We start from the raw sequence: 27,007 nt of genomic DNA on the forward strand, positions 1-27,007 counted from the left end.
TACATTCTAGAGTGAACAAACAAGGAACCATTCCTTGAACTGGGGGTACTCAGAAAGAATATTCTCTCATTTGAGTAGGAGGCAATTTGATGAGACATCCCCTCTGGGGCTGCAGTGACTGCTGGGAGGTGGGGAATTTCAGTTTGCATATAGTGCCACATGTATGGAAGCACAAGCCTAAGTGGAGGAGGCTGCAGGCACAGCAAGATGAAAACTTACAAGCAAATTGTTATAGTGGTGCTGCCTCACAAAAGGCAACTCTTTAAGGTCCATCATTCCGAGTTCACTTCTTCCTGATCCAAAATACAGCCCGTTTCCTTATGTTCTGTTTGTTCTGAGCTGCAGTAAGGATGGGTTTTTCTCTTCGAAGCTGTTTGCTGAAAGCTCTAGGATTGGTTCGGTTAGTTGTTCAATCAGCTTCTGCAACATTTACAGTAGTTCTTGAGCTGCATGCAAAGCACGGCCCTGGAGCTTCCTACTTAGGCTGTCTCACTGGCTTTGCAAGATGAGGGAAACGTGGATGTGGTGAATGGTATCCTACAAGCTGTATGTTTTGGAGATGATAACATGAGGTTAAAAACTAGAGGCTAAAATCTGCCTACAGAAGCTGAAACAATTTCTTGGGGAGAAAGCTGGGCTGGAGGCTTTTTTATCCAAGCACTGGGAAGTTAGTTACCCTTGCTTCACACCAGCAGTGTGGCTGGAAACCAAGTGATGGGATTAGTATCTTTGCAACTCCTGTTTAAGGCAGAGGAGAGGGATGCTGATGGCAAGAAACCTGCTGCATTACCTATTTGACTATTATCTGAAACATTTAACTCAAGGAAAAGAGCCATTAACAAAGAGAAGGCCCTATCTGTTTAACATTTTTAATAATTCAATAATACCTTAATATATTTAATAATTTAAATGTTCCTTATTGAGGTCTTCCAATGTACCGTGGGAATCTCTATCACTTAAGGACCAGAACTGTCTACACTGATGATTAACCAACTTGTAGCTTTCTGCTAGTTGCACAGTTTCTGTGATGAGTTCTTCTGCAAGCTTGGAGAAGCTTCATGTGGGAAAGGCCTAAGTATCAGCCATTACATCTAGAGGTACACTCATAGCTTAACAAGCAAACTTCCCAGAGACACTTTTCCAAACAGAATTGGTATGTCCTGGTCCCTTCTAACACTCTGCACTGAAGCAGGATTTCAGATTTCCTGTCTTGGTGGTTTCTGGCCATTGCTGCTTCTGAAGATGCAGCACGTGCCTGCACAACCTGTCTCAGCAGCAGCAAAGGACGTGGGTTCATGTGAATAACTGTACAGCTCTGCCAGAGGATAATAGATTGTTAACACATCCATACTTCTAACTCACGTCCTAATACAACTATGAAAAATATCTTATTGTCAACACATCCATACTTCTAACTCACGTCCTAATACAACTATGAAAAATATCTTATTGTCAACCCAGTTGACTCACTTAATAAACCACACAAAAGTCTGGATTTTTTTTCATTTTATCAAGAAGTAGCAAGAGAAGGAAGTGCCACCACAGCAACTCTACATCTATAAAAACATTAACTTATTGCACAGAGGAGTGGAAGGCAGTGCCTTAACCCATCAGCACAAAAATTTGGGACAGATTCAGAAGCTGTGGCCTAAATTATGATTTATTATAAACTGACGCAGCACAGCTGCAAAACTAATTCTCTACAACCACTGAATCAGGCACTGGAGGTCTTTTAAAAACTAACAAAAGGAGTAAAGTGAAAATATATTGCTACCTGTACGAAGTAAGCAAACCATCAAAGACAGAATGGTTAATGTCTTTAATATAAAATCACCTTTTTCAAAAAAAAGCAGCAGCACTGTATTGCAGGTCTATTACAGTTAAATTAAAGGAAGACCATCATGATTGATGACATCTTTGTGTATGAAGTAAATCTTCCAAATAATTCATAGTCCATTTCTGTACATGTTAGCTTATCAAAATACACCTGAAACAAAGTATGTATTTTTGGTTCATCAGGCGCCACTACCACCATTTCTCAAAGAAAACACAGTTTCTAGGAACACCGATGTTGGATAGTAGTTTGGAGACAGATTCTATCATTGGAGGTGGACCACAAATATACCATAAAGTATCCTTAGATACATGTTTTTCTAGATCCTTTTCAGATATTCTTCCCTCTGACAAAGAAAAAAGCAGGACATGAGAACAGAAATAATAATCATGAAGTAATTTCAAAAAGAATGACTGGTTAGAGGCATTTCAAGCACTCATTTCTTAAAAATGCCAGGCCTCTTTCAGGGTAATGGGTATCAAGATTTGAGACTGCCAAAACCATTTGTTCTTCTTGGGGTTTAGATCAGAACTTCCAGTTGGAATGCATGGAGTATTAAGTCACTGAAGAGGAACATGGCTTACATACAAGTGAAAATCCCATATTCAAATGAAAAAAAAATAGTTCATTATCTCTAACACAAATGCAACAGAAACAGAAACATGACGAAGTATCTCTTAAAGGCAGTCAGCTTATCCTTCATCAATCCCTCCTAAAGCAAATACTTTGCTTAATAGTTTCTGGAATGAAGTTTGCAGTGGGAAAATACCAGTATAAAGTTTAGAATGAACAGAGGTTTACTAGAAATGGAAATAAAAAACTACAAAAAGATTTTTTTTCTCCAAAACGTAATATGTACAGTGAAATTATTTAGGTTTAACTCATCGCATTTTGAATCTTTAAATGCAAAAATACTAACTTACACATTTAACTTCATCCTCTATGAGGTAATCAAACTTAGGCTTTAGGTATCATCTATGTACATGGCCAGTTCATTTACCTGTAACATGTGGCTGAAGTTCTTCACAGATCTGTGAACTCTGCCGGGTAACGTGGAAACGACATGTGATCTTTCCAGGAAATGCATTCATCAAACCAAGAATATTTTTCTGTAATGTTAAACACTCTTGCTTATACCACAGGCCATTAAATCAAAGCAGATGTATGCACAGTCCCAGAACACCAGTGATTATTACAGAGTACTAAGTCTCTTGCCTTTCAGCGCTGAGAACTTGATGGGCTTGATTTCACAGGGCTGACCTGCACATGTGCACAGAATTTCCATAACGTGGCATGTGAATACACTTCCAGCTATGTTGTCTTATTACAATAGGTTGCAATTTGTAAGATTTGGACATAAGAACCAGTTACATCCTTTCCTCATTTCTTCCCATATAAATTCTCATAATTTCCTCCTTCCACTTCCATATGGGTTTTCCATTTAAATAAACCCCTGCAGTATGTATTTACCATTTGTTGGGAACTTTTTGAGACTCATCTGCTTTATCTGGGAAGTTTACTACACCCTTGACTCTCTTGCGTTCTCCAAGTAAACTAACCACAGTGTAATGCTAATGCTATTTTATACCAGAGTAGAAACTCAGTAATTTTCAGTTCCCTAACTCACAACTGTGATAGCTACCACCAAACTCCAGTGGTTTCAGTTCAAATCATAGTAAAAAAACCCCTAAAAAATAACAAAATCTGTCCATCGGATGCTGTAGTTAGCTCTGAAATGAAGACTTATCTACTGTCTAGATCCTGTACTACTGTGTGTTTTCATTGCTGGAACTGACACTGGAAATTCTTTCTTAAAATATTCTGAAATAAAAATAATTTCTACTCTGTGAAGAGCTAAAGGATCTCATTTTGTTTGCTTACTAACCAGTTACTACACTGAAGAGTCTGCCATGGGTTGCTTAATAAAAAAAAATCCTTACGGCAGATTCTACATGTTAACAAATCTGTTTCCGATTCACTTAAAAGACACAGAATGGACAGCAGCACAGAGAGATGCTGCCCCGTACTGTTCACTAGTACCTCTAATGCTGGCCTGCTTTCACTGTTCTGGATGTGACTCTAAACTTCCATCCCCTTCATATGGAACCACATACAATTTGATAGCAATTTCAAAACTAATCATGTCCTGTTGAAAGCCAGAAAGCAGCGCCTAAGGCAGGACTTAGCCTGCTTAAATAATCCTGCAGTCATTCACAACACCTACTTGTAATCTATCACCGTGATTCAGTGACACTGGACAGAAAGCAGCGGGTATCATGTGACATCAAACACCGAGTACTATTTTCTAGTAGTCTACTTAGTGGGCTCTCTAACTGAATGAAGGAGAATTTCAACAGCTCAGCCTCTTTGCAGCCCAGTGAGTTAGTGTACAAAAAAAAGCAGAGAGCTGAGTAATACAGACTAATGAGAAAAGATCCATCTCCCCAGTCTCCCAGCCACAATAAGGAGATACGGGTCGCATTCAGTCCTTGCGAAACCAGGAAAACCCAGCTAACCAGCATCTTGAAATAGCAAAGTTACTCTGCTATCCTTTGTAATTCTATTCTAATGCTGTATGTGGGCGACACTACACATAGCTGCTCCTTCAGGGAACAGCTCCTCCAAAACATTAGCAACAACTAAGCATTTCCTCGTAGAGATTTGTACAGATGTATCTCAAAGCAACATAAAGACTCTAGCGATTTCCTCAATCCTCTGCACAGAAGTAATGAGGTTTCACATACGCATTCTGTATTTGAGGGACACATGAAGAATGAAGGGACGGATGTATTTTAAGCACCATGACATATCATTGTGTTCTCTTGTGTCCCAGAAGCTCTAATGCAAAAAGCTCTACTGCCATAAAACGGCTGAAGTGAAACTGGGAAATCCTAGCTCCTGAACCAAAATAATCATACATTCTTAAACCAGATTGGAAGATTAGCAGTTGGCCAAATGGAAGACTAAACAGGTTCCAGTTTATTATTCTGCTTCTAGCAACAAACAAATGACTTTTCAAAGAAAGCAAACGTCTTCATATCTAGAAATATGGTCCAAGTACAGAATAAAAAATAGTGATGGATCCTATAACAATTTCTGGAATCATGTTTAGGCTGGACATTAGGAAAAAATTTTTCACGGAAAGGGTCATTGGACACTGGAACAGGCTGCCCAGGGAGGTGGTTGATTCACCTTCCCTGGAGGTGTTTAAGGCACGAGGTGGACAAGGTGCTAAGGGGCATGGTTTAGTGTTTGATAGGAATGGTTGGACTCGATGATCCGGTGGGTCTCTTCCAACCTGGTTATTCTATGATTCTATGACAGATTTTCACCTTTATCTTACAATCAGAAGCATTCAATACTTGAAATAAATTTAAATCATTAGGGATGCTTCTTTATAGAAGCTGTGCTAATATGACCCTAAAATGTTATTAGTGACCCTTAATGCCTAAGTGTGACAACTGATCTAAGGAAATGTTGATGAAGTATTATAGAAAAAATTTTACATCTGCTTCATTCATGCACTAGCCCCCAGTTATAACTAATGCATTATCAATAAAGGTCCCCTATTTCCTTTGGATAGAATTACTCTTGCTAGTCTTTAAATTCAACACCATCTATTCTGAGACTATGTGGTTACAGTATGACAGCAAATGGCACTGTGCACCTATTAGCGTGTTGATACATATACATATTACAATAGATACAATCTTTTGTATCCTGTGATACGAGACTACAGTAAAATGTAGGCATTTAGGTCTAACTGACTTACCAGTGAAGCCAATGAGACCAGTTAAACCCAATAGTAGTCCTAATTTGTATACTGGCTTAATTATCAAAACACACATCGGATTTGAGGCAGGAAGTGACTTTTGCCTCTGTACAGTGTCTTACACAGAGGGGCTCTCTGGAATTTGGCAACAGAATGACAGGTACACTAATAGCTGAACATCTGAGTTCTTTTTTTTTTTACCTTTTTATTTACCTTAAATAAGAGTTCGCTTGTATCTTTTGCACTGTAGTACAGCTTCACTGTTCCCATTTTGTATCCATTTCCTTTACCCTCTGGGTATTGATGAAGATCTGCTATATGCAGCAGTATAGAAAACAATGGGTTAATTCCAACACCACCTGCTATCAGCACTAGTTTTACAGGGGAGTCACCAGGCTGAGGATCAAAGAAGAAATCACCTCCCACTCGAAGAGCCACTTCTGAGTCAAGAGTACACTAGGATGAAAAAGAAGACACTTAATTTCAAAACTAAAAGCAAAAGCTGAAATATTCTTGCATCACAGTCACAAGACTTGCTGGGCTGTGAATATTTTATTTTTACTGACCAGTGAGGGAAAACTGAAGTACTTTAAAGTAAACGCAATTTCCAACTATCTGAAGTTATCTGTTTCAGTGTCTCCATGGACCTAGGTCTACTTAAAGAAGTTTCAGCCTTCTGATAAGGCTGAACAGCAACTCCCTCTTCCTGCCCCCAGAAGAGTGGAAAGAGGAATAATTCATGCAGAAGTTCAACAGCAGCACGTGGTTGTGAAAACCCGAGGTTAACATGTGAGATCACGCTTTTACCCAAACCCGCTCATGTCAAAAAAGGCCATGCTATCAGGTCACAGAAGGCAGAATGAGTTGCAAAGACACATGAGGTTTTTCCATCCCTGTTCCTAAAAAATAAAAACACTCTCAGAAATGAAGCAAGTATCCACAAGAATATTTCTTGCAGAACCACTTCTGCATTTGCAACTTCAAATTTACAGAAGAAACATCAGCGGGAAGCCCTCTCTCTTCCTCTCCGCTTGTACACGAGAAGTTATTTTTTAAAGAAATTTGCCAAAGTATGTGGGGTTTTTTTGATATATGGAAAACTAAAGCTAACACAGAAAAAACATGTGGGCTCACATCTTCTTGGTGAACCTGCAGTGCACCCCAGTATGAAGGGTAAAACTGCTGTACAGAGAATTCAGGTGACTTCTCCCACACTACTGAAAGCTAACAGAACAAAGAGGAGCAGAAAACAGAACCCACTTCACACTACATACAGAATTTAAAAACGAAATCAAGAGGACAGGGCAATCAAGGAAGGTGGGAAAGGCAAAAAGAAGTCAAGCTACAAGAACTGCTGAAAAATGAGCAGTTAATCATCTACAGGATAAAAATGCTTCCTCCAAAAAATCCTCTTGAGATCAGAAAACAGTAATTGAAACAAAAGGATTTCCATTAATGACAACTCTATAGTTAGCAAAGATCTAAGCATGTAACATTTCCACCAGGAAGAAGAAGGAGGCCCTCTGATGCAGGCATTGCACAGAACACGGAGGTTCCGAAAGCAGTGAGCACGATCTGTAAAAAAGTTGCCTGCCTTAATTGTTGTATGAAGTATTATCTCTCAATTACAGTGTATGACAACCAGCATTTATTACTTGAAACTCCTTTTTCTCTCCCTTTTCAGTATACACTGCCAGGCTTTCTTGCTCTGCTTTACTTTGTTTTAGAGAAGTATGAATCCAGTCCAGGTTCATGTGGCAGGAGAACGTAGAATATCATATCCTTTGTGGAAATAAGCATTTTTAGGGAGAAACAATCTCATTCCTGTCTAATTTGCCTCCTAAAAACAGTTACAGCTCATCAAGATTATATGATTCTAAGATGGGACACAGGACAACAGGAGAACCTCTCTTAACCCACAGTCTCCCACATATTTCAGTGTGTTAGCCACAGCAACGATAACAGTAAGTCAGTTTTCAAAAAAAACCCAATAAATTCAGGAGTTAATACAGTGAGAAAACATTGCCCTTTAGCCTGCTTTGTAAACACAGCATTGAAACCAGCTCAGACAGGGAAATGAAGCAATCAATAAATTACGCATACCTTCTTCTGGGGAGGGACTTTTTACAGGGGCATGTAGTGACAGGATGAGGGGGAATGGCTTTAAACTGGAAGGGGGAAGATTTAGATTAGACATTAGGAAGAACTTCTTTACGATGAGGGTGGTGAGACACTGGCACAGATTGCCAAGGGAAGTTGTAGCTGCCCCATCCCTGGAGGTGTTCAAGGCCAGGCTGGATGGGGCCTTGGGCAGCCTGGTCTGGTGGGAGGTGTCCCTGCCCATGGCAGGGGGGCTGGAACTGGATGACCTTTAAAGGTCCCTTCCAACCCAAACCATTCTATGATTCTATAACACTATGATTCTTCTAAATGAAATGCTGCATTTTTCTAAGCTACACTGTACGGAATTTCATTATTTTATACACAGTAATATTAAAGAACGAATATGAATACCTCTGAAAAAAAACAGAGTGAGTAAATGAGTACTAACTTTTCCCGTTAACAGTTTTTTTACCATATATACAAATTTTTCAAACTCTAGGTTGCTCTTTTTTTCCTTTTCCTTTTCAAAGGAAAAGCATGCACTTTTCTTCAGCAAGAACAGTCCATATATACCCTGAAGGTTTCTCCTCAGCAACAGGTTTGACCTTGCTTACCTGCTAAATATATATTTTCCCATAAATTCAGAGGAAAAACAGCAACAGGAAACTGATTCATGACATGAAAAATCCTTAGTGAACCTCCAGAGACTGAGAATTATGAAGTTATGCCTTCACACCCTCTAAAGAGCAATGCCCAAACCCAGACAACTGTCTTAGGCACTGCAGGGTCTGCTGGCACATGCACCACAGGTTCCGCAAAACATCTCAAAAAGCTTATTTTGTTTACGTACCAGTGGTGAGAATTTCCTGTAACACCAATTAAAATACTGCGGTGGTCACATGCTAACTACTAGATTAGCACCACTCTAGATATTCTCAATTCTAGTAAATTTGCATGAACCTCTACTGTGACTGCTGACCACTCAACAAAACTGCAATATTTGTAAACCTGGAAGAGTCTGTCAACTTAAACGTTGCAGCCACATTTAAGAAATACAGATGCCAAGCAAAGACCAGTAAATAGGACAGATCACAGGGGGCTGTGAAAAGAACAGAAGTTGATAGGACAGGTCATCTATGAAATATGACCAGCGGTAGAAATAGGACTCTTCTGACTATAACTAAACAGGGTAAATGGATGAACAAAAGATCACAAGAGGCCAAAGTACCAGATTTTACTTTTAATGTAGCAAGAATCAAGCTTTGGGTTATGTCAATATTAGGAAAATATTGTGTATTTAAACGTAGCGTTCTGTTGTTTTATAGTTTCAGAAAAACTGATCTAGATATCTCCCTTTGCTCCCTCTTAATAATCTAAATTTATTTATCTGACAATGATTCCTGGTTTGTATTTGTAGAAATGGCCAGGAATAATGGCAAATTATCTATCAGATGTAACTTTGTAAGATGTAATACAGCCTCTTCTCAGGGACACAAGCTACAACAGAGATTTTTCAACATTTTTCAGTTCATGAATCCCAAAGGAGTGGGAACTGTTATATGCACTAACTACAATATCACTGTAGATCCACCAAGTCCAAGTGGAGTCAAAAGATCACAATAATTATACTGCGGCATAAACACACAATTTCTGTCCCTTATTGAACAAAAGGTTTTAAGATTTACATTGTATTAAAAATGGTTGAAAAAGTCAAGAGGAGTTTTGTAGTCAATAGTAAAAAGTGGTCTGCAATCTCATACTCCAGCTCCTCTGCTCCCCTACCAAAAAAAAAGAAAAAAAAATCCAAATCACATAATCAACAGTTACTCTAATTTACCTCAGTGTGAATCCAGTGAGCAGGAGGATGAACAGTGTGCTTTACTGCTAGCTCTAATGTTCCTTCTCGTTCCAACAAGCCAGGGCTTGAACATATTGAGAATCCCCCAACTACAGGTACTCCAGGAATAAAGAAATCAACCCTAAAAATAGACCAGAAGCAAAAGTTTAAAAAAAAGCCAACAAACCAAACATGGAAAACAATAACCAAAACAAAATGGCTGCCTTTCTTTTCAATTATCCCTCCTATACAAAAATATCTTTGCTTCCATAATGTAACTTTTCCAAAAAAGGTCTTAATCTTGAGTAAGGACACTTCCTTAGAATTTTTTAATCTAGGAACATGTTATAAACTTTGTTAAACTAGCAGGTTTTTAAACATTTCTGCTTTTAGCATTAGATGCCACATCTTAGAACAGGCTAGAATTCTAAGTGTTTAAATAAATTATTTGCATATTAAAACAAAAACACAATATGGTCTGACAGAATGGCTTAAATCCCACTTTTTTTGGTCTCTGTGATGGATGCATCAATGTTCAAACATAAGAAGATTTGGGAACTAATTTTAGGGCAATGACTTTGATTAAACATTTTCTTTTCTTGGGAAGATGAAATATCTGAAGTAAAAACAGCCTGTAAAAATTCCTTATGTGAAAAATCAGCCACCAGATGCAGAATTGCTTTACCTACTGAACTGCAGCGCCCTCTGGTGGCATGCAGTTCCCTCCAGTTGATAGGAAATTGAACGGGAATAAATTATTACATTTTTTTAAAAAGTTAAAGTAAACCATATATGGGTTTCTACAGATTAGAAGGTAACATATGGCTAAGCTTTGCAACACCGGCAATTACAAAGTAGGGAAGACAAGCCATTACTACACGAGCTGTAATTGATTTTCATTAAAGCAAGGCTTCGATATCCCAAACAGTTAGAGCATGGTTTGTGATCCAATATTTAAATTACTCTGTGTTGCACAGATCTTTAAATACTTCAGTTTTTTATAGCACATAATAAAATCCCTGTAATTCAAAAGAAAACTACTGTTTAAAACTAATTGTGCTGTTCCACTTAGGAAACCACCACATTGGTAAGCAATCCCAAGTACTAGAGAATCATCATTCAATTAAAGCCTGAGTTAGGCTGGCTCAGTATTAAGTAAAATGAGAATACAATGAGAAATACAGACTGGCTTCCACTGCACAGGTATTTTCTCTAAACAGCCAGGTTGTATTCCTCACAGAGATCACAAACTGTTTAAGAAGTATTTTGAACAGTTGACTACTTTTTAAACAAAAGATCTTGCTTGATTACTCCCTACAAAACTTCAACCTTTGAGGAAAAACATCCTCTGATTCTCTCAAAGAATGCAGCAAGCGTGACATACACGGCACCATAGTGATAATATTTTTAACTTCATGCTAATAAACTTGATGGTGTCTAAAGGTATCTGACTGCAAACGAAAAGTGAACAACCAGAAAAAGCTGAGGTTTATTTTGCTCTCCTCAACTTCTGCAGCCCCCCTGACTGTAGGGCCCAGCTTTCCTGGCAGTAAGGTTCTAAGAGATTAGAAAAGAATACTCTGGCATTACAGCATTTATTGTATCAAACACGTCAAGCTGCTACTAAAGCTCTTTACCACCCTCTGGTGGAAAATAATCTTAACTACTTACACTAACAAGAAGAAGAAAAAAGAAATTAAGTTTATGCTGTGAAGTAACAATTTATTTTCACATCAAACTGTTCTGCTTGACATACAGGGGAACCGCATTTGCGCCTGGTAGGGAAACATGCATACAAACCCAAACATAGTTTTTAGCCTTCTAAAGTACTAATGTAGGCGTATGTTTCTTTCCATATTAGTATTTCTTTCCCGTTTACATAATTATGAGAGATTTCAGTGCACAGTATACTACTGTATTACAGATCATGAGCTTGTATTTCTTGTGGCTTGTCTCCTTTTAGTTGTGTGTAGGAAGGGTAAAAGGACTCCTGAAAAAACGCTGCCTCTGACATCTTAAGCAAAAAGAGTACTTGTAAGGCAAACAGAAGAAAAAGCACCCTATGTAAACCCACAACAAGGAGACGTGCAAGAAAATATAAAATGGATCTTATGGTGCTTTTTCATTTCTATCCTTTTAAAGGCTTCCTACACTAAATCTTTAAGAAAAGAACAGTCATTACCAATTGCTGTAGGAAGAGGTCAGAAATATTAAAACCATGAAGCTACTTCTTCAAAGTATTTATAATGTGCATATACCTCAATGCAAGTTTCAGTAAATCAAAACTGGTAACAGCAACAAGCGTCTTCATTATTACTTGAAGTCAGATGAAGACCAATACCTGCCAGCCTGCTTGCAAACAAATTCACTTTTGCTTCTGAAAAACTTGATAATTAGCACACTTTCAAAAAATATATACGTTTTGGTGACAATCTTTGGCCGTAATGTCTTCCTACAGCAAATTCTAACAAGTTAGCCTTTTCTACTCAGGAAATTGTGGCCTTGTGTTTTAGACTGCTCAGCAAAAAAATGCAACCACAGTTCATAGCTACAAGTATAGAAAAGTTGTTGTATCCCTCACAATAGCATTAGAATACTTTCAAGGAAGAAGAAAATGTAAAAGTAATTATAATTAAAGCTTTCAGTTTTCAGCATGATAATTTCTAAAACGTTTTTGGAGGGTTAATGCACTTTCCAAGTACTGGCAAGCATGAATTTAATATGAGTCACTGCACATGTGCAAAAACTGCAGCAAATTACTCCACAAACAAATTATTGCAATCAACATCTTGTGTTCTGGTTCTAAATTTAAAAGCCAGCATATTAACATTACATGAGTAACATATGCTGTTAATACCCTAGCAGCTATACTTTGATTCCAGCACAACCACTTTCAGATGGCTTAAGCTAATAAAAAGTTTAAGAACATTTAAATGACCAATGCTGAAAGCAAATACTTATAGTTTTAAATTAATTTTTAAGAGGGGAAAAAAACGTGATTGAGTGGGAGTATTTTTAACAAGGAAGGAAGACGAACATGAAAATCCACTAATTCCCTGGGAAAAAAAGCTGTGAGGTTGTTTAAACAAACAGCTAATTATTTCAAAGGCTTAATAATTCAATTTTGTCTTTACTTTCAAGTTTGTCCATCTATATTTATATATTAGGCTGACCTAACAGGCTTCATTTTCAGAGCAGAAATGTCTAGGGGAAGAAATAAAAGTTAACAGGCAATTCTGATTAAATTATAAAACAAAACTAAGTAACTCGCTAATCTGCAGCAGTCTCGACTCCACTGTAAAAATAACTAGTAAATAAAGACAGTAAAGACAGACTGCAGAAAAGTGCAGTGTACTTCAAAGTACTTTTGAAGAAACAATGCAATATATCAAAACATTTAAGAAATATAGTTTTTCCTCCCCTTCACAATTACTATCAGCATATTTAATAATGGCTCTTTTTAAAATTATGCCAAGTATCAGCTATTTCACAAAGCACCCAACAATAAAACATCTTATTATGTAAACTAACAATTTTTTACAAGGCTCAAGTATCAAAGGCCTTTTAACACTTTGTTATAGTGTGCTTCTGCTCATAATTTTCCCCTCAAATATTGGAAGATCTTACCACTGTCCAGCTTTGAAAGTAAAATCTTTGTTTGCAACAGCCAAACGAAGTCTTTTGACTGTCTCTGATTCGTTGGTGATTCTGCACACTTTTGCTTGTGAAATTACCTAACAGAAGGAAAATAAACCATTGCATTACGTAGACATCATGTGCAGCTCAAGAATCTGCTTATGAGACACCTATCACTTTGCACGCTATCATCTGCAGCATTCCATTACCTAAAGCATCAAAATTTTGTCACTGGGGTAGAAAAACAAAAATGGATTCACTTGTGCAGTCACTGAATAGAGAAATGGTTTTCTACTTACAGTCCCCCATGTCTGTCACTTTTGTCAGGGTTATTTTAAGATGACATACAAACTTATTTCAGCTGAAGACAACATAATGATAAAGAGAAGCGATTGTTAGTTATCACTTTTCAGATTCTTTTGACATCTGTACAAGACAAACATTCTTGCATCTTTCCAGCAATAAAGTAAAAAGATGTCTGATACAAAGACCAACAAAGGAAACTGATAAAAGCTGCTAGTGAAGTCCCAAGAAGAATCCTGGATGTGGATCTAGTTTTATTTAAGTAATTAAAAGCCTTACTGAAAGATTATGCATCAATGCATAATGCATTAATGAAAGAAAACCAACAGGCCTCGTGTTACTGCTTTTAGACACGTACCCATTTGACCACACGTGATCTATGAACACAGGGAAGCTGCAACACAAACATTCATCGCTAGTAAACAGGAGAGTTTTTGTTTGGCAACCAGATGACAAGGGATGTAAGAGCCATAGTTGATACCAATTTTGAAGAGAGTTAACAAAAAGAAAAATAATGCTAAATTTCTAAATGAAAAGCAGATTTTGCAACAGGACCATCGGGGAGGAGCTCCCTACTTAAATTCTTCAGTGCCCATCATTACAAAATTGACTTTCATCACCTACCTGCATCCCTTCCCTGCCTTTCCTTTTCAGCTGTTGCGTTATAATTATTAACCTTTTTCCCTCTACAAAAAAAGTAATGCCCTAAATATTTTCTACACAGGCCAATGCACAGATTTTACTCTGTTAAAAAATGCTGATGTTGTTTACCACACTAGGAAATAATAATAATACCATCAAACCTCTACTATTTCTCATTTGTATAAGATGAAACAGATTCAAAATAATTTAAACTTTAAGTAACTACGCTGTAACTTAAAACACATGGCAGGAAATTAATTTATTCATAAAGCAACATCTGAACACATCCCTTGTCCCATTAAACAGCAGGACATTTGCTGATTTAAAATAAAGTAGTATACATTTCCACTTTGGCAGAGAGCATTAAATGGGGAATGCAATCACCCTAAGTTAACAAGAGAAATGTCAGGCACGTGACTTAAAAGGTTGTTTGGGTAGAGAAACCTTAAGTGCAGGAAATGGACATTAAGTCTGGATCTTCTTCACTCCCTTCTTTCTCTACAGTCGAGTCCGTAATTTGTTCTTTGGCTGGTACTTCTGACACCATGGGAAATTTAATTCTTCATCACTATAGTTATTGCAGAAACTGAATTTGAGTCAGGGTGATCAAAGACATTCAACCACTATTTTGGACCATCACAAGAATATCTAACTGCCCCAGAGCAAGGCTGCAGTGAGAGGGACAAGGACACAGGAATACAGACTTTGCCACTGTTATTTCAAGGAAGTGTTTTTCTTCCCCTGGTCCATTCCATTACCACTCCAACAGGAGATATTCCGTGGCATACATGCTAATGGAACACAGACTTACGATTCTTTCTTTTTTCTACAGGACTGAAATGGCCAAATAAGGCAATACAGGCTGAGGGAAGCCAACTGCTGATTATATGGAATTTAAAACCACACAGAGGATTTAAAATAAACTGATTTCAAAGTAGTCAGAAATAAAGTAACAATGAATAAATCAAGCATTTTAAAAAAACCCACAGCAAAATCCTCTGACATGCAGAGAATTCGTGGTAGCAGAACTAAGCTCTGCTCTTTCACCTACCCCATACAGCATCCTTCTCTTTCCCAGACTTTACACCTGTACCACCTCAGAGCTTCCAACACCTCATAAGGATCCGCTTCCTGCACAATTTACAGCTACCCAGTGTTTTATGCTGAGCAGAAAAAATAAGCAAGCCAAGCAATCAGAAATGCCCAAGACAAACATGGCTGCAAAACTCAAAAGTGCAATAATTTTTTTCATGTGCATTTTTTCATGTGCACTGTCATTAGGTGTGAGTAGCTGAGGCACAGCTCGGACTGACAGCCCAGACAACAGGCAGAGCAAACCTGCATTTTTCTCATCTGTCCACAGTCTGTGTCCTAAGTGCTGAACCTCCAGTTTAGGCGCTTACCTGCATATCCCCTCCACCCAGCTTCCTTCTGAGAAGAATTCACTTGGCCTGTGATTTATTCTCAACTATAGTCATAGTTAGGGAAAAATCTAGCAAAGAAGAACTCAGTTACGTACACATAAGCACATCAAGTACTGTACAGTGTGTTTGAGAACATAGCTCTGCTGTGTGACACATGCAGAACTGGCCTGTCATGAACAGCTATTCAAGACTGAGAGAAGCTAACTAAATGATGGAGAAACGTTTACACTTCTTATCTTACTTCCTATGTTACAAAAGGACATTTTCCACATTTGTCTGATCTAAAACTCTGAACCAGAATTGTAGAAATCCATGAAAATCTGAGAAGTCTGTTTAGAAACGATGGGTATTGGTATGCTTTCATTACTTATTGTAAGCTATACTTGACAAGAATTCTATTAAATTACTTGTCCAACACAAGCAGCATCACGTCACCAGCAACCTTTATAACTCACTACATTTCACCCACCGACTACAAAATATGATTAATTTACAATATCCAAAATGAAAAACGAGGAGGAAAAGAAATAAAACAGATCCCAGTAGAAAACAAAATGAAGCCTAAGAATCAAATAGAATTATCTAGTTTCTTCACACCAGATAAAAAAATTACTTACATCCTAAAGAATAGAACACTAACCTCCTGGCGAAAATTATTTGCTGTCCTCTCTAGATGATCCATTTTCCTTTTTGATTTTATTGTGCTGCAACAAAAAGCAAACAAAGATAATTGTCGTTTTGACAGCTGTGCTACCATCCCTTACTGATATGGATTTCTATTAATGTAGCAATTTACCAGTGTAATCCAGACTACAGATGATGAAAGTCGAAATAAGAATTAAATACAAATACTTAATTGGGAGTTAAATAAATATTTATAGGTCTGGAATAATTTGTCAGCTTCATTTTAGCAGTATTATCACGACGCTCCCATTAAAAAAATCTGGTTTGTATGTGGAGAACCTACCTGTTCACTGTGCAGTAACGAAAAGCAGCGTGCCTCAACACCACCGATGCAGAATGAGTAGGAAAGATTCCACTACAACTTCTCAATAACTGAGGAACAGTAAAACCCACATAAATAGTACCATGAGCCATGATTGGGCTGTCTTCAGAATCACCACCTCCTGAAAAATCCATATAAATTTTTGTTAAATAAAATACCCAATGCTTGTTGCAGCTTGGTTTTACCCTTTATTTCCATTAAATGAGATAGACTAAAGTTCAGCTGGAGCCAAAACTAGCAAGAAACATGTAGGGTAATGGTGGGGAATTTTAAAAATACAGAAGTATCATGAAGAAGTTATGTGAAAATGTCCATCCATTTATTGAAGGAGCGGATAACATTTTCACAGAGGATACGGAAAAGGCTGAAGTACTCAACACATGTTGTCTCAGTCTTCACAGGCAAAGGCTGCACCCAGATCTCTGCTTGTACCACTACGTGTTTGGTAAGGAAGAGGGATAAGTAGGAGTGAGGCCACCAACTGCTTAGAGAAGCTGGATGTAGCCAAACGCACAGAGCCAGATGGGATACACTCAAGGTTGCTAACAGAAACAGCTGACATGCTTGTGAGGCAACTGTGTCATCCCCTATGAAAAACAGTTATCAAAGAAAGTCCCCAGTTGACTGGAAAAAGACTAATGCATGGCCATTTTTAAGAGAGGCAAAAAGCAGTGTCTATATGCCTCTTAATCACACAGTTGCAGCCCCGACATCAACCCCAAGGCACTCTTACTATTACTAGCGAGCAACTGAAGCAACTTGAAGCCATTAAGCCTTCAAGTCTGTCTGCCTGCCCAGCTAGACTTAGAATCATAGAATAACCAGGTTGGAAGAAACCCACCAGATCATCGAGTCCAATCATTCCTATCGAACACTAAACCATGCACCTTAGCACCTCGTCCACCTGTGCTTTAAACACCTCCAGGGAAGGTGACTCAACCACCTCCCTGGGCAGCCTCTGCCAGGGACCAATGACCCTTTCTGTGAAAAATTTTTTCCTAATGTCCAGCCTAAATCTCCCCTGGCGGAGCTTGAGGCCATTCCCTCTTGTCCTGTCCCCTGTCACTTGGGAGAAGAGGCCAGCTCCCTCCTCTCCACAATCTCCTTTCAGGTAGTTATAGAGAGCAATGAGGTCTCCCCTCAGCCTCCTCTTCTCCAGGCTAAACATCCCCAGCTCTCTCAGCCGTTCCTCATAAGACCTGTTCTCCAGCCCCTTCACCACTGACAATATTCAAAACAAATCAGAAATATCCTTCGCTTATGAAGTATAGGAACAGGTTCATAGCAAGCCAAGAGATCTTTCTCATTGCTTGAAAATCTGCCTAACATGGATTAGCATAATTCTCTATCATATTGTTATCATCATCTGTCAAATTATTGTATTATTTCTATGATGCAGTCCATCGCTTCTTTAAAGCATTCTTAAATATTTTTCTTCCATTTTGATCTCCTTGCCTACATTCTTTTAGAGCATGTGATTTATTTTCACAATGTTGTTGTTTTTTATTTTGAATCCTTTGAAATGGCAACGATCCAGCTTGTTTAACTAATCAGGCCTATACTCTGTAGGCTTTCACCAACAGCTGCATTGGCTGGTCACTTGGCAATCTGTCCTGTTTTTAATCTTGTACAAATGTAAGGCAGAGTATTCATAAATTAGGCTTCTCAGAAATGGAATACATTAACTGTAACTACTCAAAATGCTCACTTTCAAGAATAAGAAATACTTCCTGCAGCTTTTAACTGTTCATAATTCTAAATAGCTTTTTGGCACTTAATGCTACAGAAACTTTCCAAAGTGGAATTATTTAAAAATCTCTTACCACCACTGAGCAAAATTACTTTTTATTCCACGGCATATACAGATTATTGTATTTTTTCCAAAATACTTCAGCATTTTCAACATGCAAATGTGTAGAAGCTATCGATAATAAAAGTATTAACATACCTAAATTACTTTAGCAAGACAAAGTACACATCTAATAAGGAAGTCACGCTCCTCTACATCAACTTGTTCAGTCTGTAAACCCTGTGTGCTTATAAATGGTTGAGCTCCTCAAACTGATAAGAGCATTTTATGATTTGGGGTCTTTTAGAGAGCGGGTCTTTGTTGCACCCATCTACATCTTCTTTTTCCAGACTTCCAAGTGCTTTTTGATTCTTGTTTTCAAGTGTTTCTCTCTACCACATTAACTAATTCAAAATAAAAATTAAGGGAGTTTGAAAGTATGAGTGAAAGTTCTTATGTAAACTATTTATGCCAATAGCTGTAACTAATAAAATCACCACAACATCACAACGAACCACAAAGGCCCCATGTTTTACTTTGCCAAGGAATGAGAAAGATTTAATTATTCTTTTTTCATATTTCTTTTAAATCACTTCATATCCTTCAAAACCCTTTCCGTAATTAATAGCTACTAAATACAGCAATATCTTCTGGTAAAATAAGTGGCCTAACTTTAAAATCCAATACAAAGATTCTGGATTGTTTATTTTACATATTTACTTGAATTCTGCTGCTAAGGTTTACAGTGACTTAAGACCGGACTAATTTTCAACACTACAACTTTAGAAAGCAAACATGTTCAGTTCTATACATGAAAATGTAAAACCAACTAACAGAGAAAAGGTTCAGTATCAATACATAATTCTGAAAAACAAATAAACGTAAGCCTTATCTTACTGTAGCAGCTACAAGTTTGAAGTCAGGGCTGAAAGACCCTATTGATTGTTTAAGACTGAGACTCTACTCTGAATTAAAAATAACTCTTAAACAGTAGTTGAAGAATTTTATACGATCATCAATCACTTTCCAATCTTGAAAGTCACAGTAAAAATCAGTTGTAATTTTTAATCTGTAGCTAATAAACTCCCAAATCTCTTTTAATGAGTCCTGGTTCTCCTCTACCATACGTGAGTCTGAGTCACGCTTTTACAAAATGTGAACAGCCTCTCCCCATCTGTCATCTGTGCAACTTTCTTGGTTCATCCAGGTCTTTGGCAATTCCCTGCCTTCCAGCAAGCACAGTGCTTCAGCCTCCCAAGCTCCTGTCTGGTGGGATGTTATCCCTTTGTTTTTCCTTTTCTTCTTACCCAAGCCCTTACAGAAATAGCTGCTCAAAATACTCCCTCTCCTCCTTTGCTCAGCAGAGAGAAATGAATGTTCCTTTTGTATACAACTCCTTCCTCTCCTTAAGCAAAATTCAAATTCATTCATTCTACTTACTCTTGGGCCAGGGTGATACTGCTGGAGATCTACAACCGCATCTCTTCTTTTCCTCAGTTCTACATCAGTATCTGAAGGGAGAGAGTTGCTTTTAGTTAACCTGTACCACATGGAAGATCAACTTACTGACACAAGAAGTAGATCCTACTACAAAAAGTGGAATGTTTTTGATTTAAGCTAAAGTAGAGTTAAGTTTCATCTAAGTAATCGTATTTTTTTTAAGTTAGACAGAATGTCCCTCTGATAGTACATGTTCTTTAAAACAGTGTTTTTCTAGACACTATTCATTTTTCAAAGATGATAAAGATGATGTGTGAGATATGGTACGTGTTGAGCAGATGCCTCTTCTGTAATCACTTCTGTAGCCCTTCCCTATCTCAAAGGCAAGGTCAGAGAGCTGGAGCCAGCTCCACATTAGGAAGACTGTTGACTGTTGTTAAGTTCACAATGACATTAAAACTAGATCTTGGAAAATAACAGAATATGCCTAAGATTTCTGGGAAAACTTATGCGTATGCATGTAAGTGGGAAATATATTCTGTAATGAGCTCCTGTCTTGCTGCACATGATTGATGGAGATCATTCCCTCTCATTGCCCAGACCTGATTAAAAGATGCTTGCTTTCTAAACTCCAAAACAAGTCTTAAGAGAGTTTATTTGCTGGCATTTCTGGTATTGCTACTACGAAAACTAATGCAAGAGAGCACTGAGGGGGAACACAGGGATACTTTTAACTAAACATAAGGAGGAATTTCTTCACAATGAGGGTGGTGAGGCACCGGCACGGGTTGTCCAGGGAAGCTGTGGCTGCCCCATCCCTGGAGGTGTTCAAGGCCAGGCTGGATGGGGCCTTGGGCAGCCTGGTCTGGTGGGAGGTGTCCCTGCCCTTGGCAGGGAGATTGGAACTGGACGATCTTTAAATCATAGAATCATAGAATAACCAGGTTGGAAGAGACCCACCAGATCATCGAGTCCAACCATTCCTATCAAACACTAAACCATGTCCCTTAGCACCTCGTCCACCCGTGCCTTAAACACCTCCAGGGATGGTGACTCAACCCCCTCCCTGGGCAGCCTCTGCCAGGGACCAATGACCCTTTCTCTGAAAAGTTTTTTCCTAATGTCCAGCCTAAACCTCCCCTGGCGGAGCTTGAGGCCATTCCCTCTTGTCCTGTCCCCTGTCACTTGGGAGAAGAGGCCAGTACCCTCCTCTCTACAACCTCCTTTCAGGTAGTTGTAGAGAGCAATGAGGTCTCCCCTCAGCCTCCTCTTCTCCAGGCTAAACACCCCCAGCTCTCTCAGTCGCTCCTCATAAGGCCTGTTCTCCAGCCCCTTCACCAGCTTTGTTGCTCTTCTCTGGACTCGCTCCAGAGCCTCAACATCCTTCTTGTGGTGAGGGGCCCAGAACTGAACACAGGATTCGAGGAGCGGTCTCACCAGTGCCGAGTACAGAGGGAGAATAACCTCCCTGGACCTGCTGGTCACGCCGTTTCTGATCCAAGCCAAGATGCCATTGGCCTTCTTGGCCACCTGGGCACACTGCTGGCTCATGTTCAGTCGCTGTCAACCAACACCCCCAGGTCCCTCTCCTCCAGGCAGCTTTCTAGACAGACTTCTCCTAGTCTGTAGCTGCACAGGGTTGTTGTGCCCCAAGTGCAGGACCCGGCATTTGGCCTTGTTAAACCTCATGCCATTGGACTCTGCCCAGCGGTCCAGCCTGTTCAGATCCCTTTGGAGCCTCCCTACCCTCCAGCAGATCCACACTTCCACCCAGCTTAGTGTCGTCCGCAAACTTGCTAAGGGTGCACTCGATGCCCTCATCCAGGTCATTGATAAAGACACTGAACAGGGCTGGACCCAGCACTGAGCCCTGGGGGTCCCTTCCAACTCAAACCGTTCAATGATTCTATGATACAAGGCTGGTAGATGCCTCATCCCTGGAAACACTCAGGGCCAGGCTGGATGAGGCTCTGGGTGACCCGATCCGGGTGAAGCCGCCCCTCCTCACTGCAGGGGAGCTGGATGAACCTTCACGGTCCCTTCCAACCCAACCCGTTCTATGATTCTACGATACTTCAGCGAACAGGATAGTAAATCTTTTACCAAAAGCAAGCACGCCGAGACCCCCCTCTGGCCAAACCGTCCCTCCTGCAGGAGTCAGCTCCGACAACACCTTCCCCTGGCGGCGCGGCTGGGCGAGGAGCGGAGGGGAGGGCCTTTACTTGCGCCACCAGACGCCGCCCGCGAGAAGCAGGAACCGCCAGGAGGAAAATCACCACCGACCCCTCAGGGAGGAGGAGACGGGGGCGGCAGCCGGGACAAGCGGAACCGGGAACGCAGGAGTGACGGCGGCCCCTGTCACGTGACCCTCCCCGCCCCGCCACGTGACGAGAGGCGCTCGCGCCCCGCCCCGCCGCCGCCGTCACGTGACGAGAGACGCTCGCGGTCGCGCCCCACGCCCGACAATTCCCTATCCCGCGCCCCGTCACGTGACCAGAGGCGCTCGCGCCCCGCCCCCAGGCGCCATGACAGACCCGGGGGGCGGTGCGCGCGCCTCAGCGTCCCTTCCGCTTCCTGTTTCCTGTTTCCTGTCCCGCCTCCTCCAGCCCCTTCGCCCCCGGCATCATGTCGGTGTTCCACGATGAGGTGGAGATCGAGGATTTCGAGTACGATGAGGAGACCGAGACCTACAGCTACCCGTGTCCTTGCGGGGATCGGTTCCTCATCACGCGGGTAACGGTGGGGAGGGGAGGGGGCAGAAGGAGAGGGAAGGGAAGGGGGGAGAAGGAGAGGGTAGGGAAGAGGGGAGGGGAGAAGGCGAGAGAGACGGGTGAAGGTGAGAGGGGGGGAAGGGAAGAGGGGAGAAGGAGACAGAGGGGAAGGGAAGAGGGGAGAAGGAGACAGAGGGGAAGGGAAGAGGGGAGAAGGAGAGGGAAGGGTAAGGGGGGAGAAGGGGAAAAGGGGAGGAAGGGGAGGGAGAGAGAGGAGTAGAGAAGAGGAGGAGAGGGGGAAAAGAGGATGGAGGGTGAGAGGGAGAGAAAGGGCAGAGGAGATGAGGGAAAGAAGAGAAGTGGAGAAGGGAAGAAAAGCAGAGAGGGAAAAAGAAGAGAGAGGAGAGGGAGGAGGAGACAGGGAGAAGAGGAGGGAGAGGGTGGGAACTAGCCTGAGGCTGTGATGTCTGTGGGTGAGTCCATGACCTGCCTCCTTCCGGGCTGCTGCAGGAGGACCTGGAGAACGGTGAGGATGTGGCCACCTGCCCCAGCTGCTCCCTGATCCTGCGTGTCATCTATGACCAGGTGGGTGCAAGGAGAGGGTGGTCAGCGGGCTTCTGCAGGTTGAATTTTGTTTTGCCATCCCTTCAGGTGGCAGTGTTTGAAAGTCTCTGGTAAATCTGCGATAGGGCTGTCAGAGAGTCGGGGGACCTTTCATTGGTGACGATGGCTCCTGTCTTGTCTTGGCTTTTCTGGTGCCTTCTTTCTTCTGTGGTATTTGGGCTTTAAAACATGCCTCCTTGGGTCAGCATGGTGTGGAATACAGAATACAGTGATGTTATAATCTATTTACGACTAACAGTGCCATCAGGTAGCCTGAAGTTTTTTTATCTAATAGGCATGTTATAGCTTTCATCTTTTGGGAGATAGATTCATACTAGTTATACCCAGGCTAGAAAACAAAATGGTTATCTAGTGTTTTTTTCAGGGAGAGGAGATAAAAAAATAATGAAAATCAACTAAAACTCTACTTGCTGTCTTTAGGAGCAGTTTATGCGTGGTGAAGTTGTCGCAGAACCTTTGACAAACAAGGAGTTGATCAAGTGCTGATGAACATATCAGAACTGTTGCTGCTCTAGAGTGAAAAAACACAGGGATCGCAACTGCAGAAAAAGATGTGGTCCTTCTGGAAGTGCCTGCTGCTGTGAGATACAAGTGCAATAACTGTCTTCCTAATTTGAATGAGAATTTGCTGGGACATCAACACATGAATAGGATTTCTTCAAAGGGGTTATACATTAAAAGAAATACATGAGGTGCCATATGTATTCCAGAAGACTTGAGGATTATGGTCTAATTGACGGCAAGTCAGTATAAAAGAAGTGTGCAGGGTTGTGAGATTATAATATTTATCTAGCAGTGGTTTCTTACTGGAGTGGAGAAAAGCAGGCGACGTGGGGCCATGGAGAGCTGAAATGGTAGGAGGCAAAATTAGAAATCCATAGGACATGATGTCATACAGAATGACAGTTTTCACACAGCATAGTATCACCTAGGGTGTGGGCTTGTGTACTTCCAGCCCATACTCAATACTGGGAAAAACGAAGAGGCCCAGAACAAACACTGTTGGTAAATTGTTTTTACTACTGTGAGCACAAAGAAGGTGCAGTTATGTTTATATCTGCAGTGGGGCTGACAGCCGAGTCTGGGCAAATTTGTTCCTTAAATTGCTTTGAAACAGCTTTGATAGCTGCTATCAAATGACTGACTTAATAATGATGTACTTCTGTGAGTGTTGTGTGAAACAAAACAAAAGGAATCAATCACTTTTTACCCTTGCAAAGCTAGTAATGTGGAAATGGGATTGTTGTTTACATGTACTTTCTCAACAACTTTGTGATTTGACTGTTGCAGCAGATATAAAATGTGCTGCAGTTCTTTGTGCCATTTGTAGTAGTACGTTTGTTAGATTTCTCAATCTTCCTGTGTTAATTTCTGATATTTTCTGCATAGGAGATGCATACATTTCACCTAATTAGTAAAAAGGAATTTTTTAGGGTAGAAGAGAATTGGAATAATACAAAAAAACGTACGTTGACTCCAGGACTGCTTCTTGTATTTTTACAAGCCACTGCATTTAAGTATTTATTTAAAACTATGGTCATTCACGTGTTCTAGTGGTATTTGACATCTGTGAAGTTAAATTTGGGAAAAAATAGTTGTGCAGGATTAATACCGTTGTTTTGTTCCAGGCACTAAAGATAAGCAAGTCTTACGGAATTATTGCATTTAAATATTTTTGTTCTTAACAATGTTCTATGAATGTTGAAGATGAACATCCTATTTTTTTTTTTTTAAAAAAAAAGGGAAAAAAACCCTGTGCCCTTCAGTTAGAAGTTTTTTACTCCGGTGTGCACAACTCAAAGTGTTTTCATGCCTAAACCAGAAGGTGGCACTCGTGCTACTTTGGTCTCTGTGCTTCAAAAAAACAAAAAAAAGCTGTGGTACTTTGGTTAAGTATATCTTATGAAATATTTATTTTGACTATTTAAATAAAGATATTTAAAACTTAAAACTGCACCAGTGCTTATGATGGGCCATTGCTTATTTTATTTGTGCACCAGCCACGGTGGTTGCTGCTGCTGTGGTAATGAGACTGGAAATTGTTCGGTTTAGCTAATAAAAGGTGTTTCTGTCTATGTTGTAAAGCAAGATTGCAGGAGCCCTATTTAAGCTCCTGTTCTACTCCATAAATATCTTGAGTTTTTTTCACCAAGTATTCTACATAAAACTAAATAGAGTGAATTTCAAGTGGAACACCAGGGAATGTATACTTGGATGTAGTTACATCAAAGTAAACTGCCAAGTGTAGCATCTCTAGAGGTGCATAGATTTGCAGAAGTAATTTGAAGAGATTTCATTCTGTAATGAAGGTAAGGCACTGTAAGACTCTTCTGAAAGTTGCGCAGAGAATCGTTTATACTACATACGACTGAATTCCCACATGGTTGCAAAAAGTGTTTGTCAATTGAATTTTGCTTGATGTGCTAGTACAACCTTTGAAGTGATTCTCTGTAATGTTCCCTGCTCACCTGAAGTGGAGGCAATGGCTTTTTTAACTGTAATTTTAGCAAAATTAATTGCTTTATTGCATCAGTTAGGAATGTCAGTGCTTAAGGTTTCATGATAAGCATATTCTTACCACGCAGGAATAGAATCCAGATTGTGTAATGCAATTTATATGTGCACGTTAAAATTATTTGGTTTTGTAGGATATATGAAAACTTTCAGGAAGCATGCGTTATGTTTGTTTTTCTGGAGCTTTTTTTTTTGCAGCCCAGCAAGAGTATCCTTACCTAGAACATGATGTGGCCACGTTTGCCCCTATTAACTGCTCTCAGCTCAGTCTCATTGCAGTGTCTCGAGGATCTCAGTATGCCCCAAAAAGGGACAAACCAAGGATGGATGTCATGTATCTTCTATTGACCTTAAATCCTCTGAGAGAGGATTTAAAAATTGTTGAGCTGTTTTGTTGCTTTCCTTTCTTCTCTTCTATAGAGAGGAGTGAAGTTCTGTTGCAACAGAGTTCATGTTTTAGCAATGCTAAAGCCAAACAGCTGCCTGCAGTTGTGTTTTGTTAACTTCTAAGAAGCTTTTGACTCCAGGGATTGCAGACAGCTCTTCGAAATTCTTCTGTACTGTGTATTTCCACACCAACAGTCAGTGCAATCCGAGTAAACCGTCAGAAATATTCCTTTTTGGGAATTCAGTCACAAGGTTTTTTCATAGCACCACAGGCTCTTGCTCAGCAAGCAGGCCCCTTTACGCATTACTTGTGTATTAAACATTCTTAGAAACCAGTGGTTCACTTGTCTTCTAAACAGGCAGTTGTGTAGGACACAGAGGTTTTGTGCTTCTGTTTGTACCTGACAAGAGGATTGATTGATTATGTATCTGTTCAGGTTCTTGACTCTGCACAGAAGAGTCCAGTGTAATGAAAACAGCATCATGTGAGCATGAATGGAGTAAATCGTATTTACTAGATATTAGAGTGGATGGAACAACTAATGGTCGGTATTCAATCCCTGAAATTGGTAACACTGTTAAACACCACTGAACTCCCGTGTAACCTTGAAAACAAGCAATACACTCTTGCCACAATTTTATGGGAAGAAAAGGAAGATAATTTGTTCTTTGTTAAACTGAAGAAGGTCTCCTTATACAGGCAGTCAGGTTCTTGTTTACATTTCAAAAAAACGTGCTGAGAAGGTTGTATACTTTTGGCTGATCATGCTGTGTTTCAGTGGCATGCGTGACTGGTTTTGAATAGTTGCTCTAGAAGACTGACAGAGGCCCTGGGCCTCCAAGAGCTGAGGTCGTCAGGCCACTGATGTCAACTGTTGCACTTGTTTGTATGTTGGGGAAGTGTTAATCTCCTAAAGGACCCTTATGTAAATACCTTGACATTTCTTCCCTCCACCACGATCTTTAATTTTCATTCTCAGCACCA

The 27,007-nt window shown here is 40.1% G+C and overlaps 2 protein-coding genes across 2 annotated transcripts; one reads left to right on the forward strand and one right to left on the reverse strand.

Annotated features, from left to right (window-relative positions):
* Positions 1-1,804: 1,804 nt before the first annotated feature.
* Positions 1,805-21,979, reverse strand: OXNAD1 (oxidoreductase NAD binding domain containing 1). The gene is made up of 9 exons (XM_069860199.1): positions 21,890-21,979; positions 19,787-19,857; positions 16,519-16,678; positions 16,192-16,255; positions 13,174-13,280; positions 9,547-9,688; positions 5,820-6,062; positions 2,835-2,943; positions 1,805-2,180 (listed from the first exon to the last, which is right to left on the reverse strand). The coding sequence occupies exons 3-9, from the start codon at positions 16,647-16,649 to the stop codon at positions 2,026-2,028; spliced, it is 951 nt and encodes a 316-aa protein (XP_069716300.1). The 5' UTR covers positions 16,650-16,678; positions 19,787-19,857; positions 21,890-21,979; the 3' UTR covers positions 1,805-2,025.
* A 402-nt stretch (positions 21,980-22,381) lies between these two features.
* Positions 22,382-25,072, forward strand: DPH3 (diphthamide biosynthesis 3). Its single transcript, XM_069860200.1, has 3 exons — positions 22,382-22,519; positions 23,008-23,082; positions 23,542-25,072. Exons 1-3 carry the CDS (start codon positions 22,412-22,414, stop codon positions 23,605-23,607), a joined length of 249 nt encoding a protein of 82 aa, XP_069716301.1. The 5' UTR covers positions 22,382-22,411; the 3' UTR covers positions 23,608-25,072.
* The last annotated feature ends 1,935 nt before the right edge of the window (positions 25,073-27,007 follow it).

This window comes from Phaenicophaeus curvirostris, chromosome 6 (assembly GCF_032191515.1).
Source record: "Phaenicophaeus curvirostris isolate KB17595 chromosome 6, BPBGC_Pcur_1.0, whole genome shotgun sequence".
Lineage (NCBI taxonomy): Eukaryota > Metazoa > Chordata > Aves > Cuculiformes > Cuculidae > Phaenicophaeus > Phaenicophaeus curvirostris.

Bases quoted from the DNA above. Each gene is read 5' to 3' on its own strand.
- OXNAD1 (XM_069860199.1), bottom strand. From the start codon at position 16,649: ATGGCTCATGGTACTATTTATGTGGGTTTTACTGTTCCTCAGTTATTG. The intron at 16,256-16,518 runs GTAGGTTCTCCA...TTTTTGTTGCAG, and splicing joins CGTTACTGCACAGTGAACAG to CACAATAAAATCAAAAAGGA. The intron at 6,063-9,546 runs GTAAATTAGAGT...TTTTCATCCTAG, and splicing joins CTCACTGGATTCACACTGAG to TGTACTCTTGACTCAGAAGT.
- DPH3 (XM_069860200.1), top strand. From the start codon at position 22,412: ATGTCGGTGTTCCACGATGAGGTGGAGATCGAGGATTTCGAGTACGAT. The intron at 22,520-23,007 runs GTAACGGTGGGG...GGGCTGCTGCAG, and splicing joins ATCGGTTCCTCATCACGCGG to GAGGACCTGGAGAACGGTGA. The intron at 23,083-23,541 runs GTGGGTGCAAGG...TGCTGTCTTTAG, and splicing joins TGCGTGTCATCTATGACCAG to GAGCAGTTTATGCGTGGTGA.